The following is a 19,112-nucleotide window of genomic DNA, read 5'->3' as shown; positions in this document are numbered from 1 at the left end:
AGTAACGGCTCAATATACAAAGTGCATCGTTGTTATTCTCAATGGAAAACATACATTTCAGTGTGATGGTGCCACAAATGCACCAGGAAGTAAGACTGTAAAGTCAGGGAATGCATGGATCACAAATAACTTTGTGCAGTTTTTATGCTCACAGGCAATGAGTAAGAAAAACTTCAGCTCAAGAAAATAAGAATTTAACAATCACAAATATGGTGCATTTAACTGTATGAGGACAGAAAGAACATTGAGTATTCCAAGTATTATTCAATTAAAAATTTGAATGAGCCAATCATAAGCCACAAAGTAAAGGTACAAAGCACGGAACTCACACTGAGTAAGCAGGGAACTCCAGTGCCTGACGGGCACAACAGCCTAGTACACAATCACAGCCCAATTTTAACTTAACTGACAAACATGAAAAATGTATATTTATGGTTTAACAAAAATTCCCAATTATGTACATAACATGATTTGGTACTGCTAACATAAATAGAAGAAATAACATGTGGAGCATTAATATGCAATCTGAGAAAATCTGTTTCTCCAACAAGTAAGAAATTAAAACTGCAAGCTAAATGTGAACAGTGACACAGGGCAGCAGTGACAAACCCCTAGCATCCCCGCTAGGCCGTGCTCAGGAGCTGTGCACTGCTGACGTCAGAGCACTGTTGCATTATTCTAATCAGTGTCCCAAGGAGAAACTGAGGGGTGAAGTTTCATACTTTGTTTCCACAGTTATTGCTGTGTCTTTACTATCACACCCCAAATCCTGTCTGTTTCTTTTTTTGTGATGTATCTGAAAGAGCACAGTCTAAGAATCCCTACCTAGAGAAATGATAAAAACCTGCCCCACCTGCATCTAAATTGTGGTCTTTTACTCCTAGCCCATTAACTATACAGTATCAAGGCTCAGGGCTTCCCTTTGCTCAACGCCCAATCCTGCTCCTTCCTTTTTCACTGCAGGGAATATAAGCACTGCATGCTAACCTTCACAACTCTGCATTTGGTGCCCGTGAAATCCTTTTGAGTGTGTAAATTTGTTCTCTGGCAGTCTTTTAGAGATCATAAAAACAATACTGTCCAAAATCACACTCACGTGTTTAGCGTTTTGTGAGCTGTCTTCTTACTTTAAAGTTAGCGTAGCTGGATATAAAATTCTTAGGTTTCCTTGAGCACATTACTGTTACTCTACGATTCCTGCATAAAACAGGGCTTTCAAAGTCAGCTCATGTCAATATCAACTCCTCAGTAAGCCATCAGATCCTCTGTACACATATCTTTATAGTCCAACTTTGGGGGCAGGGGATTGTTGCTTTGTTCTTTTTTGTCTGTAAACAGGATCATGCTATACTATACAGCCTTAGCTGGCCTAGAACTCTATGTAGACCAACCAGACTGGCCTCAACTAGCAGGAATGCTCCTGACTGTCTAAGGGTATAGTAAGTACAGGTGTGTGCCAACATGCCTAGCCTTATCCACACTATTCAGCTATACACCATTATCTTCCCCCTGGTGCTTACCCTCTCCAAAACAAAGGCAAAACCATTCAATTTCAGGAAATATTCTTGCATTATTCTTATTGGAATAAGTCACAAGACTATTATATACTGAAACTTCTCTGCCTTTCCTCAATAACTAATAATTCAAGCTTATTTTTTAAGGGCCTCCTTCATTTGTTTGCTTACATGAAAGCGGCCCAGGAATCACAGGCTGGCCGGGGGCAACAAGCTTCTGGACCTTCTGGTCCCGCACAACACAGGCCCCCTTGTGCTGAGCAGGCACCGTCAACTAGCCACAACCCTAGCCCCTAGGTGAGTGCTTTGTCTGGGTTCACCCCCCCTCCCTTTCCTTTCTCTTTCCCAAAATGATAAATGTCTAAGTTTCCTTCTCCAGTTTGACGTTGTCCTTCCCTATTCCCATCAGTTCTAGAGATTTCTCTGGGTATGCTCTGCTATGCTTCCTACTATCTGTGTAACATGCTGCTCCCTGAGGTTTCCTGTTTTATACTTTTTAAAGATTATTTTTATTTTATGTCTATCAGTGTTTTGCCTGAATGTATGTGCCTGCAAAATGTATGTGCCTGATGCCCATGGAGGCCAGATCATGGCATCTGACCTTCTGGAATTAGTTGCAGGCGACTGTGAGCTGTCATGTGGGGGCCATGTGTGTCTCTCCAGTTCTTCCTCCTCTTACTAGACCTCTGTGGCAGCCAGCATCACCATGGGCATCTCTAACTCCAGCACCTCAGAAGCTGAGGGAAGAACAGGGTTTCTAAGCCAAATCTGGCTACAGGGATTCCAGGCCACGCTGGGCTACAAAGCAAAAACCTATGTCAAAATAACAACAAAAAGAAAAAAAGGAGATAAAAATGATAGTTTTGACCACTACCACATCAATGGGGGAATTTCTGATTATTTTCTGATAATTTTTATGTACATTATTTTAAAAAAGCAATATGGGGGTTATGTAAAATGTAAACAATATGGGGCACAGCAAGGCTGGCTCAGTTGGTAGAGACAGCCTGAGTCTGACCCCTGGCTCCCACAAGGTGGCAGTAGAGCACCTGTTCCTCACAGCTGCCCTCTGACCTCACACAGCTTAGACACACACCTAAGAAATAAAAACTACCGGGCAACTAGAATATGTCTTCAGTAAGTGTCCTCTCTTCCTTTTTTTCAGAGAGGATGTCAGACTACTCAGTAAGAATTCCTGTGTCTTCATCTTCCCCAATTTCCCTTTCCTTTGTCCATGAGGATTCCACCACTGCTCAATTTGGAGACTATTCCCAGGTGTCAGTTCTGGCTAGCATGGCAGCTTTAACTGGTTTTGAGAATTTATAGGGACTAGCTCTAACCTTTTCCGACCTTAAACACTCCTGGGAACATACAAACACCTTTTGGCTTGCAGTAATGTTTCAGACCCTCCCGCTCTGCCTTTGTGGTAGTCTGAGCTGGCGAGCTGAGGGTTTTCAGGTCCCTTAGTTAACTGTGCACACATCCTGACACAGCTCTGCGGTGGCTAGCACACTTCTATCTGCACCTGTGGGGATGTTTTCACAGTCTCAAGGATAATGTCTATGGGATTGGCGGTTTTGCTCATCTAGATATTCTGTCCACTTTTAGGGAAAACAGGGGAGATAAAAATCTATGTTGAGCTGTCACTTTTGTAGAACTCTGACATTCTTCTTAATTTTTGTGTGTATGTACATATTCATGTGTGTCTGTTACCTATGGAGGACAAAAGAGGGCATAAGATTCACTGCAGATGGAGCTGCCAAGTAAGTGCTGGGAATTGAACCTGAGTCCTCTGGAAGAGCAGCCAGTGCTCTAACCGCTGACTCATCTTTCTAGCCCCTTAAGCATTCTTACAGGTGTACACTATGCTGTTGGGTCTGTCAACTTGACACAAACCTAGATGTATCTGGGAAGAAGGAATCTTAATTGAGAAAAACTCCTCCAGAAGACTGGCCTGACAAATTGCAGTATACTGTCTGGATTATGGACTGATGGGGGAGGCCTAGCCCATTGTGGATGGTGCCACCTCTAAGTAGGTCATCCTGAATGGTTTAAGAAAGCAAAGCTGAGCAAGCCAACCAACAAAAAGAACACTCCCGTGGCTTCTACTTCAGTTCCTACCTATGGTGGACTACGGTAAGCTGTATGGTGAACTATAAGCTGACATAAACCCTTTCCTCCCCACGCTGCTTTTGGTCATGGTATTTTACCACAGCAACAGAAATCTAAGACAGACATTTACAAAGTAGCAGTAATTAAAAAAAAAAAAAGGACTGTAAGGACCAACAAAATGGGATCACCTCCCAAACCCCACAGTAGGAGAGCATTGGCAGTGACAAGCTGTCCTCTGACCTCCACGGGCACGTGACACAAGTGTACGCACAGACACAAACACACAGATATAATTTTAAAACAGTAAAATAATGCAAATATCTACTTTTTTCTAGGCCTTCAGTAAAGACCTTACTACGTAAAACAATCAGGCTTTACAGTGAGATGGAGCCATCTTATGTTTGATATGAATCAACTGTCACACTACATACACACGACACAATCAGCAATGCTTCTGCTTAGAAAATAGAAATTTAAATCACAAAAGAAGTAAAATCATGAAAAGCATTGGCACATAGCGAGGAGCTCGTCCAGGCATCTGCGGCAGACACTGACATTAGAAAGCTGGCCGTGCCTGCTGAGACACACAGGGAGGGGAAGCCGAGCAGGAATACACGGTAGACCCTTGACCTCCAGCTGAGGAAAGGTCAATCTTCCACCACCAGAAAGAGGCAGCAGGTGTGGCTTTCACCTTCCCTCTCTCTGAAGCACTGCCCCTTCCATCAGACAGGCAGAGCTTAGTTCTAACTGTAACAAGCTCTGCCATCCAGAGGCCCGGTCACACCACTGCCGGGATGGGAGAACTCACAAGGACAACTTTCCGACAAGATCAATAAATTAAAGTTTTCCACATCCCATGACCTCAGTTACCCCAAAGTAAAGAAACTCTGATATTCAAGCCAAATATTCATGAATACTTTTAAAACTGACAAAAATATTAATTTAAAAAAAAAAGCTGGGGGCTAGAGAGTTGGCTCAGTGGTTAAGAGCACTTGTTGCTCTTGCAGAGAACCTGGATTTGATCCCAGCACCCACATGGTGGCTCACAACCACCTGTAACTCCAGTCCCAGAGGATCCAACGCCCTCTTCTGTCCTGTATGGCCAAGCATACACATAATACACAATATATGTGCAGGTAAAACACTCAGATATAAAATAAATCTAAGAACAGATATAAAATGAATCTAAGCATGGTGACACACACCTATAACTCCAAAATTCCAAAGGCAGAGGCAGGGTAGGGGGTTCTGAGTATTAGGTCAACACTGGTACAACGTTCCAGGATGGTCAGAGCTGTATAACAAAACAACCTTGACTCATGGGTGGGAATGAGGTGGGGGCTGCTAGAAATAAGCACTATCTAACTTAAACAGGAAACATTCGCATGATGGAAAGGCTCAAAGCAGCACATGCCAAAAGTAATCTATCCTCAAGACCAATAGGTCTACGTCTGACCATCTGGACCTGCCCCAAGTAGAAAGTGACAGCAGTAGGAACATCAAATGCTTCTACTCAAGCTCATCATCATGAATGTCTATTCAGTGTGCTCTCAACGTAAACTGGTATGGGGCGGGGGAGGAATGTGCCATTTCCTTACTGTCTTAGGCAGTGTTTCTACGGCTGTGGGAATCGCTGAGGGAAGTCCGAGTAGGAACTCAAGGCAGGAGCTGATGCAGAGTCCACACACACTGCTTTACTGGCTGGTTCCCTATGGCGTGCTCAGCCAGATGTCATGCAGCACCGAGGAGGCTCAGGATAGCAAGAGTTTGAGGCCAATCTGATCTACATGAGACCCTGTCTCGCAGGGAGGGGGTATATGATGGCAGGGGGTCACATGTATATTCAACCACAGAGGCTAGAAGCCAACACCAGGCGTCTCCTTTCTTTGATTCATCTAGGCTGGGTAGAAAATGAGCTCCAGAAACTGTCCTGGCTCCACCTCCGCTGAGCTAGCTAGAAATGGGATGCAGGCTACCAGGCCATCTTTGTACATGGTGTTGGGGATCCAAACTCAGGTCTCACATTTGCACAGCAAACATTTTGCCAAATAAGCCATCATCCACCACCACTCAATTCTTTAAGTGACTAGTGTGTCATTATTATGTGCTTTATATATTTAAAAAAAGCTGCCCTGTTAAAACCATTAAAGCAAAAAACAAAAAGTAGGACTATGATAAATCAAACTCTAAAGGGGATCTTTTAATGAGTACTGAAGAAATGCTGGCCTCCCAGGTTTCCTCCTGCAGGCTTTAAGTTAATATGTATAATGATTCTGAGAAGAATCTGCTTTTCCCCCCAAACCTAATCTTAGGAATGATCCCATATCCAAAATAAACTGAACTTGGTTACTTGTAAACCAAGACGACAAGCAACTGGCTGGGCTCGTACCTCCACCATTATGATGTTTAAATGGGAAGAAAGGGTTATGGAGGAGACAACAAGGAGGCAAACACTGGAGTCTGGAGGTGGCAGTCAAGGTGAGGAAGCTGCTGCCCTGAATTCAATCCCCAGGACCCACATATGGAGGAAGCAGAGAGCAGACGCCCACAAGACTGCCCTTCACACTGAGGCGCACACCTAGGTAAACAACGTGGTAACGAGTTCTGAACACTAACTTGCTGTACGTAATGCCCACCGCCAGACCTACCAACCAAGATACCTCACTAACCCCGAAGAGATTTTTATAACAAGGGCACTGAATGTCAGCTGACACCACTGCTGTGAAAACGCTTAGATTAGGAAGATGCTATCTTTGCTCTATGTGCCTTCAATTCCACAGGCGAGTACTCAAATGTTATGATATACATCCATTCCATGGCACAGGTCCTTACACATCACCCCTCGCTCTAAAGAAAATATGACCCGAGATAAATACTCAGAATCCTTGAAGGCACAACACCCAGTACTTATTATGAAACAAATGTTAACCAAATAAATGTTTGCAACATCCTTTAAAAGTGTAAAGCAAACTCTGCACTTCCCTACTACTGCGCTCCAGCTCCACTAACGTGACAAAGGGAGCCAGTAAGTACAAGCCTGTGCAGTACATGCCTGTGCTGAAGACACATCAATGTGATTTTGGCTCACTGTTCAATAAACAACTATCTTCCCTTGTCTTTTTCGTCCTTCCTTCCTAGCTTTACTGGGGTATAACTAGGAAATACCAAGTGTACACACCTAATGTAATCCACATGACACTTAATGTATGTGTACAATAGTAAAGTTACCAAACGCAAAAAAAAAAAAAATCAAGGAAATGAACATCACTATCATCTTGCATAGTTATCATGAAAATCGATTCCATTTTGATTACATCCAGAAAGGTGAACCAGTCAATGCCTATTTCAATGGCTTGTCTAGCATTCCTCAGCCTACACTTCCATCGATACAATGGAATGGGAAAGTAAGAATTTAAGAACATACCAAGGCTAGTACCATGAGCAATGTGTAAGAGAGCAGAACATTCACTTTCAAATACGTGTACACATTGCAGAAATAATTTTCATTGAAAAACTCCTTATAAGCTTGTATGTATTATGTCAGCTAAAGTGTAAGTACACACGCTGCAATATTAAGAGGAAAGTATTGTATTAACCGATCAGGGAAGTTGTTGATTTTATGATTAAAAAAATAATCAACTTTCAAATTCTGAATGAGAAATATGCCAACAATGTACACATGTTAAAAAGAGCTTTCTTGGGTTATATTTTTCTTTTGTAAGGCGATAAATATTGGCTACGTTTCAAAAAAGCCAAATGTAAAGCTACAGAATTCTCTTGTTTTGCAACACTTAGTAAGTTAATTAGGTACCTCTTAAGAACAACATTTGCTCTCCAGCTAGTAATACTACTGAGACCAAAAAGCTTTAAGAGAAACAGCTACTTGGGAGCACGTCGTACACCTCTGATTATGAACAACTGGAAACCTCCCATCAGCAAGTCACAGGTACTACAAAACAACTAAAAGCTACTCTGTTCTCCTACTGACCTCTACAACAATGCAGACAGCAGCTGCTTGGCATAGTCCAGATGCTGCCTGAATACCCTGCAGCCTAGAGCAACCTAGGAAGAGCCAGTGCTGCTCAACTGTTGGAGCATTAAAGGCCGAGTACAGAAAATCTAAATGGTTCTTCATGATGATGCCCAGCATCAGCACCACGGCGATTTTAACAACCAGCCACTGAAGCAGAATGCGTCCCCACAACACTGGCAAACACACCTAGGAAGTCTGTGTGCATGCTTGTGTGAGAAGTACCACAGAGGAATGACTAGTCACTGACTCAAGCAGCTACCATCATAATTCCAGAAATGGTAGGTCCCTCGTGTAACATACATGGTTAACTTACTTTCCCATACCATTTAATTTACTAGGGTTATAGTCAAACACGTTTTGTCATAGAAAATGACACATCTAAAATCTCATTTTAAAGCAAAAGAAAAATTATTTTAGAAAATTGGGGTCACAAAAAATGAAAATCACCAACAGCTATACCAATTATCATCATCAGATACCAGATACCACTCAAGATTTATCTTTTTCCCAGTTGAAATCATTTTCAAACATTAAGCTTACAATACAATCAAATAAAACCTCAAATCTACCAATAAAGGTAACTTTTTTTAACAAAATGTGTCCCATCTAGCTAATCTATAAGCACACAGGTGAGTGCCTGTAACACATCTGATCCACTGGCTATACTGTCTTTTTCAGTCTGAACACAGCCACTCGGAAGGAAGAGTCTCTGTTTTTACAATACCAGTAAGATCCTTCAATTAACTATGAAGGAAGTAAACACACACTTCCAAACAACTTCTCAGGTTTTCATCTATACATTCAAATAACATAAGGATGAAAGAGAAGGGGAACTACAAAAAACAATATAGGGAGAAGGAACAAGAAACACTAACTACCAGACCATGTCTGCTTAAGGACCACACATGCAAGTGTTCCGCTAACAGCTCTTACCTTTACCTGTCAGCCTTACTGAAATCATCTTAACATCCCTTCTCAGGGAAGATTTACTATGCTCCCATAGAAATACAGGGAGACATATTTAACCATAAAAGTAAATGTTATTAGTTTTTAAAACAGAAATATTTTAACTTTAAAAGTATGAACCAGCTTTTAAAAGTCCAAGTGCTAAGAATTACTCTTTTGTTAGCATCACTATTAAAACTGTGACACCAAGTCCCAGAGTCACGAACCTTAGCATTGCCAGAGGCCCACCCAGAAAGCACACTAACAGCCCCCACTGTCTCACAGCCATAGCGCTATTGTACTGCGAAATGTGAGTCACCTGTATGCATCGTCTTCTTCAAGTCTCATAGCATCCTGATGGGGTGGGGGAAGGGAGGGAAGAGTCCAGCGGCAAAACTATAACACTGTGTGAAGAAAAACAGATTACGATAAGAAATGATGATGTAAGACAATTACCCCTAATTGAAGAGTATCTAATATAACTACCATCTCCAAAACATAGATAAAATTATTCCAAATTAGTCAATTTACTAACATTTACAGTTATTTGAATAATTTCTATTCATTTATCAAAATCAAGCATATAAAAATATAACAATCAATTATCATGAAAAAAGTTTTAAATGACCAATAACCATTCCAGGCATTTCTAAGCATCAAGTAAGCATAAGTAATATGCAGTTTTATATAATGAATCTAAAGGAAATAAACCATTTTATGATCTTGTACAGTATGCACACACCAATACAACTTTTAATTTACTTTCCACAGTGACTTACTATCAAGGCAGAGGTAATGAAAGCTACAAATGTCAACATGTCAATCTACCAACATTATTTGTAGATTAAATTCAGAGACATTTTTCAAGTGCAGTTGTCCTGCTCATCAGCACTCCCCCTGCTCCCCAAGTGGTCCACTTTTACTTTCTAAGAGCCCCGCCCTCCTACTTATGGTTTTCTTAAATTCATGACTGTTGAGACAATTACATACATGACGACCAGGGGGAAAGTGAGTGCAATCTCTCATGACTATCGATGGGACCACACAGGAGCAGGAGAGAAGCAAAGACCACCAGGCTGAAGAATAACTCACAAGTGACACTGTGAGATCCAGTGACTCCAAAGGAGCTGCTCGTGCTGGCCTAGCTCTCAAGGTGGCTGAACTAACTAATAAGCAAAGCCTATTGATTCCTAAGACAGGCTTGTGTGCTAACCTTTTTTAAAAGCTTTTTAATGTAAATTTTAAAAAATGATTTATTTATTATTTTATTGCATTGGTATTTGGTCTGCTTGCATGTCTGACAGGGTATTGGATTCCTCGGAACTTAAGTTAAAGACAGTTGTGAGCTATCATATGGGTGCTGGGAATTGAACTCAGGCCCTCTAGAAGAGCAGCCAGTCCTCTTAACCACAAAGTTTTTTAAAGAAAGTAAATGCAAAGAAACAACCCAACAAACACAAAGATGCTGTTAGTCATCAGCACTATAGATGGTGAGAAAGAAAAGACAGACCCTATCTAATCTAAATCATCTAAGCAAGCTGTCCTTTGATTCCGGACACCTATAATTCCCTATACTTTACACAGTGATGTCCCCCTGTCAAGCCCTTTCACAAGCCTTTTTCAAACTTACTCTATGTTCTGAAATCACCATCCAAAGGTTTTACTGAGTGTAGCCCATTATGTAAGGTAAGCTAAAAGAAAAAAAAAAATCTAGACTGAAACAACTTACATCAATAGTTAGTAAAGCTAACTAGCCCAAATGAATTTATTAGTAGAAATCCAAATAATGTAATAAAGTAATAAGAAAACTAAGTCTGAAGAAGGATATTTTTAGGCTAGTAGGATATACATATATAGCTTACTTAAAATCTCCATTTATTGTTGATAAATATTTTGTTTTTCACTTATTTCTCCTACTTTTGAACTCTTAGGTTGAAAGTCCAACTCTGTCCTCCAAACAGCAGCAAAAGGAAACACTCCACTGGTGAGTGATCAACTCAGAATAGGGACTGAATTTATGAATTAGTTTTAAACTGGAAACTGCCTGTTCTTCTGAAATCACTGCCTATATATTTCTGACCTCCTGATAAAGGACAGCCTTTCTAGGTGAGATACTGCTGCTACCAAGATACACCCAAGCCAAGGAGCACCGCTTCTCAAGACAATGTTAGATTCACAGCAAGGTGTACGGCTAGGTGCACGGATAGGTGTATGGCTAGGTCCATGGCTAGGTGCTTGGCTAGGTGCATGGCTAGCTTGTTGATGGTTAGGTGCATGGCTAGGTGTATGACTAGGTATGTGGCTAGGTGAATGGTTAGGTGAGTAAATGAACAATAAAAGTAATCATCACAATGTATTTGCTTCTAAAAATAACTGAATCAGTGGGATTAAATACTTTTACTTCATAGTCAAATTCTCTCCCCTCAAACATGGTAGGTCTTTAAACTTCTGTGGCATGGACTACAAAAACAACAGAGAAAGTGCCAATTCATTCTCTAGCTCTGAACTGTGTTTACAGCTGTACGTTAGCGCTTTACAATGTTCACCTGTAACATTTACGGTCTTCCTCACAAACTGAATAGTTTCAGCATGAACAGATGACACGACTCCCAGAGAAGGCCTTATAAGACCGGGTCAAACAAGGGCTCAGCATTCCTTTGGTCTCTTCATTTTATTAACGGTTATCTGAGTGCTTTGCCTACATATATAGATATACCTGTCCATACGTGCCTGGGGCCTTGGAGGCCAGAGGAGGATACAGGTTGTGAGTTACTGTATGGGTGCTGAGACTGAAACTAGGTCCTCTGTAAGAACAGCTAGTGCTCTTTCCTGCGCTGAGTCATCTCCAGCCTCCAGTAACTCTTTTTATTAAAAGCTGATAAAAACTAAAGTCCTATTTATTCACTACTAATTTCACTATCTAAAGGCAAAAACAAATTCTGACATCTTTTAGAAACACCGTGCATTAGCCACCACTCATTTGAAAAGCAGCCGTTAGCAAAAGCTGACGTTTACCTAGAAGTCACACAGCTTGCTCTTGGTTTATCACCTACCTACTGGAAACTGAGGGAAAGAATCTGCACCCTAAGACATCCACTGCAGATAATCCCAACATCAGTCGGCTTTTTTGTAGTCTCACTTCGGATATGATTTTCTTTCTAAAGAGCCTTAAAACAGTCGTTTTTTTATTTCTAAAAAAATATATACAGTCAATGTGTCCCTTTTCCCTCATAAATAAAAGTATTCTCAGAACTGTGGAGAACAACAGTAGACAATGAGAAAAACCATGCACAACCCATACAGAAGGAATTTGTCCTGGTTCTCAAAATCTTTTAGTGTATTTCAGTTCACATTTTGCCAACAGCTATGAACAATTCAAGAACTCACTGTAAGTGGTTCTGAGAACTCTTTATTTGTCTGAGAACTCTGAATAAACCTAACCTATAGCTTGTCTTCAGAAAGCCACAGGCCATGGAGCACATGGTATGTAGGGTGGCTCTGAGCTTAGTGCCTGGGTGTCCGCAGTCACAGCCCATCTGCGGGGTTTACAAAGGACACGGGGCAGCCAGCATGCACAGCAGTCAGGCTCTGGCAAGGACAGATCAACACAGAGCCCAGGGTACCCAACTTCAGGTACAAAGCCTTCCTTAACACCACAAGGATTTGTAATGACACCAACCTAACAAGTGTCTCTAACTCCAAATCACTAAGCAGTGAGAAGCTGCTACAAAAGACGGAAGCACCACCATGATGCACACCCTGAGCCTAGCACTCAGAAGGTACAGGCAGGTAGATCTCTGTGAGTTCCAGACCAGCTGGAACTTCCTGGTCACCCCATACACACACACAAAAAGCAGATTTTTAAAACATCATCATATAAGGAATTTCAAAACCTAATTAGGTACCATTGTTATTAGGCTTAGTGCAAAGGCAGTTCTCTGCTGCTCTCTAACTGCACCTAGGCAATCTATCTTTACAAATGCTTCACAAAAAATTTTAATCTATACAAAAAATATGATGCACCATGGAATTTAAAAGGATAATTTAGGTGGTTTCAAAGGTACCAACTGAAAATAAGCAAAGCCCATTAAGTATAAAGCATCTTAAAATTGGGGTGAGAGATGGCTCAGCAATTAAGTACACTTGTTCTTGCAGAGGATCTGGGTTCAGTCCCCAGCACTCAAGTGTAGGCTCACAGACAGCTACAGAGGCTCTGACAACCTCAGCTAACTTTGAAAGGCTCCAAGCAGCATATAGTACACATATATACATGCAGATGAAATACTCAAACATGGAAAACAAAGAAATAGAAAAAAGAAAAGATCTACAATTTTATCACACTAATTAAAGCTATGATTCTCTAAAAATTGCACACTGTGACTGATAGTCATCCCCAGACCTCCGTGCTCACTTATATGATTAAAGTGGCAGAAGAAAATAAAGTCTTTGCCATGTAGTTTTAGAAGTGCATTTTCCAGACTTACACTAGGTAAATGATTAGAAGGAAAACAAAGAAATGCCATTGTCTTGATACTTAGCACAGAAGAGGAAACAATCCATAGCTCTAATTCCCAATAAGATGATCAAGTGGTGTTACAAAAAAGCAATTACACTAGCAGGGGACTGCAAGTGAAATCCAGAAAAACAAGAACATTTATCAAAACTCCAGAAAACAATCACAGCTCCTTTTTTTTTTAAAGGAAAACCCAAAAGACTGTAATAGGCACTACCATGCCAACATTATTAATGAAACTACGAGGAAAAGCATATCTGCCGACATACAGCACACACCTACCACGCAGCTCACACGTTAGTGCATGCTAACATACTCAACAAGGAAGCAGCCTCACTTCCACTTTACAGATGTGGAAAGTAAGGGTCGAGGAGACTAACAGGTCAAAGGCCCCACTATTTATAAACTCCAGTCCTGTACCAAAGTTCTCCACACCTCAGGATGCTTCCCATTAAGTCATGAAACAATTGAGAAAATTGTAAAGATACAAGAATCTGTCAAAGTGTGCTTTTAGACCCTGTTCTATCGCAAACACAAAAGAAAAAAGTCCTGAAGTAATAAATTAGCAAGTTAAAAAATTTTAACTCGGAAAATGGAGTATCAACTGTTCCGAAACTAGTAATAAAATTTTAATTCAAACATATAACAGACTGCCACATAATCCTTCTATCACCTTAAAAAAAATCCACCAAATGAGAAAAAAGGGGTAAGAAGCCAATTAGTGACACTGAACAATCAGACAATCCACAAATACTGTAAGTACGGGTCTTGGATTGTTCTATTCCAACAGCACCCTGGAATGAGGAATGGTGAGTGCCCAAGCAAAAAGTGTGGGGTTGCTAAAATCATGAAAACAACAGGTTCCTGACCTAAGCACTAGGAAAAAGGCTAAGCTATTTCAACAAATCAAACCAAGTTCTAACTCAGCCTCTAGAACCTATTTTGGCCCCAAAATTAAATCTGGCACTAAATATCTAGACTCCACAGTGAATACAGCAGAGGAGAGGAAAAGGCTCCAAAGCAAACCATCTACCTAATGTATACATAAGCTCTGGGGATCCTCTTCCACAGGGTCACTAAGTGCAAAGTGACAACTTCAAATACATGATCCACCTATAATGCCCTGCTCTGCTTGCTGCCCTTCGTCTTCTCTCAGTCCATGCAAACACACTAAGAGGCACCTGCAGATTTAGATGGAGTTTCCAGTCTACTAATGCATTTGTTCTCTTGATTCTGATTCAGAGCACGAAGCTTTCGAGGCCCCTAACTGCCATTACCAGAACGACCGTATATAAAGCCGATGCCAGGAGAAGGCCCAACCATATACACATCTACAAGTCCCAGGTGGCCCTTCGCTCACATCTCTTCAAGTTCAAGGCCCACATTCCCAACGGCCCAGTGAACTCTAATCTCCCTGTTAGGATTCACTGCACAAGGCATCTTTTTCACTCACTTAACCCCCATTAATTACATAAGTCACACTATCATATTTACATAAGTCACACTATCATATTCATTGTACACATAAGAAAACTAGGACCCAAAAAACTAAAATGCTCCAAAGCAGACATATGCATGGGAAAAACATTAAGTTTCAGACTCAAAACCAGTGCTCTTGGTCCATGTTAAACTCAATTTACCATTTCCCATCACCTGCCTTAAGGAGAGAGAAGAATGTCATCTTCTGTATTCTTCACCTTGGTTAATGAATGTCACCACCAGCCCATGACCGCAAACCAAAACCTTTTCCTTACAACACATTCAACCCACAACCTCTTGGGATAGATTTCACTGCCTCACTGTCCACTGTCTATCTTGGCCAAGGTCCTCATTCCCTTTGGACTTATTGTTCCTGTCTTCTGACCTACTACAGCCCATTCTCATCAGAAATGTGGTCCTTAGAAGCCAATCGTGCCATCCGCCCAAGCTGTCATGCATACTTACGCTATTCAGAAGGTAGAACTGCTTAAGAATGAGTCTATTCTTTGTTTCAAATTTAAAACTTCAAATCTTCTTACCATGATTATATAAAATAATTTTATTTTATTTTTAAAGGATATTAAATATAAAAAGGAAACTAAAATTCACAAAAAAAAAATTTGACTGTCCACAGTTTGGTGATGCCGTTTCTGCTCCTCTTGTAAAATTTGTATATCTTTCTATTTAGAGTTTACTTGAACGGTTAGAGAATGCCTCCGCAGTAAAGAATAATACAATACATGCTGGCTACTTTTGCAGAGGACCTAAGTTTGGTTCCCAGCACACACTTAGGGAGCTCCAACACCCTCTTCTGGCTTCCACAGGCACCTGGCATATAAGGCATATATACAATACAGACACAAGCAGATATACACAACAAAAAATTAAAAAGTAAATTTTAAAAACTGAACGGAATATATCCACATTGTTTCCAATAGAGTCACACCTCCTACTGAACAGACCTGGATGCAGTCTAGCAAACACCCCTGGGTAGGTGGTTTCCACTTTTTCACTACTATGAAATCTTGAAACTTGGCGCCTGCTTTTACTCATCTTCTAACAGGAATTAAGGGCAGAGTGATATGAACAGAACAGACAGAGCAAAGTATTTTAAACTTCTCCTCTGGCATGCTTACTTACAGATACCACCTACAAATTATGTGCTCACACTTTCTCTTACATTCTAGGTCCTAAGAACTTAAAAGAGGTGGCAGATGGTCTGTAGGTTCTCTGTATTCAAACAAGCTTCAGAGTGAGTTTCATGCAATCTATTGCATTTTTCTCCCTAATCTGAACACCTAGGTAATCACTTGTGAATATGATTCCTAAACAGAGCATTGCCTGTCAAACAGAAGGCATGTAGAACGAACATGTTCAATCACAGCCTACAGGTCCTTCTCCAACCTAGTTTCTAGGACAGACACATGAACTTCCCACCCTACCCTGATTGCACTGGTATTTCTAAATAAGATGGTCTACAAGTACAATAAATTCACATATATAATTTTTATATATAAAATATTACAATTAATTTACATAAGGACATGCATGTATACTTAAAAACACATATAATTATGTGTTAAGTTTAATAAATCATTGCTTTTATTTATCTTAGTTCTTAAGAAATAGAGAAAAACAAGGCCCAGAAATAACACAAACCATTGCAGAGAGTGTAGTTTACTTTCACAGAGAAGTGCTACTGTAACCACACTCTGGAAGCTGCTACTGCTAAAAATAGTGCGTCCCACTTGGGTCCACAAGGTGACTAAAGCAGCAGCAACCACAGCATCTCTGCCTTGTTTTACGGCTCTCTCCTTTACTCTGGGTCACCTAATTAGCTTGACATGTCTACATGTAAATGACTCAGAGTGTGAGTCTAAATGCTGGTGACTCCTAACCTCTCATTCCTTCAGGATGACAAGGAACAAAGGGAAGAGTAACTGAGGCAGCTTACTGGATGCTTTTTTCTGTGTTCTGTTCCTGACTTCCCTCCTGAACTCCGAGTCACCCTGGATTCCAAGAAAAGCACGCATCCCAAACCTCCTTCCCCAGAGAGAGCAATTATCCATGAAGGAAAAGCTGTACTCTGGAGAATAATCCTCTCCAGAGAACCAACTTGTCCTAGCCCCAAATGTAGTAGGGACTTCCGATTACTCTACATGAACACAAATGAGGCAATTATCAGCTGGGCCACTTCCACCAAGACCCTTAATTACACACACCTCCTGCCTCTACTCAAATCTAATGCTCTTATCAGTGGTCCAAAGACAGACGTGGAATTACTGGCCATCCTCTAAGTGTGGTGCTGTTTAAAGCTCCTCTCTGTTCCTAGTCATCACTCCTTTACAGTGTGCTCTGACAGGTGAGCCAGCTTAGTATAGCTCCTGGGACTCCCACCCCGCCCTTCCTTACCTGTGACTAAAGCCTGTGTTTGCAGGTTCAGAATACCTGTGTGTCCTCCTAGCCCTGGGTGGTCACTTCCCTGCACTCTCCCCTCCATTCATTTCACTTGCAACTCTCCCACCAAAAAGAATACTTGAATTTGTTTCCTGCTTAACTTTTTACATGGTATCAGTCCTGCAAACTGCTTGGTGACTCTACCAAAGAACTCCTACAGCTGATAAACACCTTTGGTAATGTGGCAGGACACAAGATCAACTCCAAAAAATCAGTTGCCTTCCTATACACTAAGGATAAGGAAGCAGAGAGGGAAATCAGAGAAGCATCACCTTTCACGATAGCCACAAATAGCATAAAATATCTTGGGGTAACTCTGACCAAGGAAGTGAAATATCTGTTTGACAAGAACTTTAAGTCTTTGAAGAAAGAAATTGAAGAGGACACCAGAAAATGGAAGGATCTCCCTTGCTCTTGGATTGGGAGGATCAACATAGTAAAAATGGCAATTCTACCAAAAGCAATATATAGTTTCAATGCAATCCCCATCAAAATACCATCAAAATTCTTCACAGATCTGGAAAAGACAATAATCAACTTTATATGGAAAAAACAAAAAACCCAGGATAGCCAAAACAATCTTATACAATAAAGGATAGTCTGGAGGCATTACCATCCCTGACTTCAAACTCTACTACAGAGCTACAGTATTGAAAACAGCTTGGTATTGGCATAAAAACAGAGAGGTCGACCAATGGAATCGAATAGAAGACCCTGACTTTTAACCCACAAACCTACGAACATCTGATTTTTGATAAAGGAGCTAAAAGTATACAATGGAAAAAAGAGAGCATCTTCAACAAATTGTGCTGGCAAAACTGGATGTCAATCTGTAAAAGAATGAAAATAGATCCATATCTATCACCATGCACAAAACTCAAGTCCAAATGGATTAAAGACCTCAATATCAGTCCAAACACACTGAACCTGATAGAAGAGAAAGTGGGAAGTACTCTACAACACATGGGCACAGGAGACCACTTCCTACGTGTAACCCCAGCAGCACAGACATTAAGGGCATCACTGAATAAATGGGACCTCCTGAGACTGAGAAGCTTCTGTAAAGCAAAGGACACTGTCACTAAGACAAAAAGGCAACCCACTGACTGGGAGAAGATCTTCACCAACCCCGCAACTGACAAAGGTCTGATCTCCAAAATATATAAAGAACTCAAGAAACTAGACCGTAAAAGGCTAATCAACCCAATTATAAAATGGGGCACTGAGCTGAACAGAGAATTCTCAAAAGAAGAAGTTCAAATGGCCAAAAGACACTTAAGATCATGCTCAACTTCCTTAGCAATCAGGGAAATGCATATCAGCTATTTTAAAGGCAGGTATACCATGATCCCTCACACGGCTTCTTTGAACCATGATCCCTCACACGGCTTCTTTGATCTGTTTTAAACAATTTTAATGAAGACCGTAAATTTTAAGATGTCAGGGTTGGATTGATAGTTCAATGATTAAGAGCATCTGCTGCTGTTCCAGAGCACCTATGTTCAGTTTCCAAGACCCACATGGCAGCTCACAACGACCTGAAACTCCAGTTCCAGAGTATGTAACGCCTCTTGTGATCTCATGCACACACACGGCACACATACACATATATATACAAAATTTTTTTAATTGTTGCAAGTTATCCCATTGCCTTTCCATCTCTTCTCCATGCCCATTTTAACCACTCTGACCCAGGGTCCTTACTTCACTGGAGGTGATACCAATGACCTCTAGGATTGTGCACTTCCAGGGCCTGATGGTGCATCAATACTACAAGTGGGTCTTCAAACCAAACTTCATGCTACACCTCAAAGATTCTGATTCAAGAAACCAGAAAACATATCCAAAATTCTCTTTTCGGATACCCAGGATTGACCCTCCAGCCTCCTGCACATTAGGCAGGCACTCTACCACTGAGCTATGACTATAACCGCAGCCTTCTTTTTATTCATTTTTTTCTGCTTGAGACGGGGTCTAAGTTGCCCAGGATGACCCTCAAGTCACTCTGTATACTTAAACTAGTGACCTTGAACTAGTGATCTTCCTACTTTAGTTCCCA

General features: G+C 41.0%; 1 protein-coding gene across 3 annotated transcripts in view; it reads right to left on the bottom strand.

Annotated features, from left to right (window-relative positions):
* Nucleotides 1-19,112, bottom strand: part of Dyrk1a (dual specificity tyrosine phosphorylation regulated kinase 1A) — a 118,662-nt gene that overhangs the window by 68,478 nt on the left and 31,072 nt on the right. For 2 of the 3 annotated variants that reach the window (XM_075960891.1, XM_075960900.1), the window contains exon 2: nucleotides 8,924-9,008. The exons of the other annotated variant lie outside the window; for it this stretch is intronic. In XM_075960891.1, coding sequence (XP_075817006.1) covers nucleotides 8,924-8,933 — 10 coding nt within the window. In that variant the 5' untranslated portion in view covers nucleotides 8,934-9,008. The remainder of the gene's footprint in view (nucleotides 1-8,923; nucleotides 9,009-19,112) is intronic. 3 annotated transcript variants of the gene reach the window in all.

This window comes from Microtus pennsylvanicus, chromosome 1 (genome assembly GCF_037038515.1).
Source record: "Microtus pennsylvanicus isolate mMicPen1 chromosome 1, mMicPen1.hap1, whole genome shotgun sequence".
Classification (NCBI taxonomy): Eukaryota; Metazoa; Chordata; class Mammalia; order Rodentia; family Cricetidae; genus Microtus; species Microtus pennsylvanicus.
This window is presented reverse-complemented; position numbering and strand designations above follow the sequence as displayed.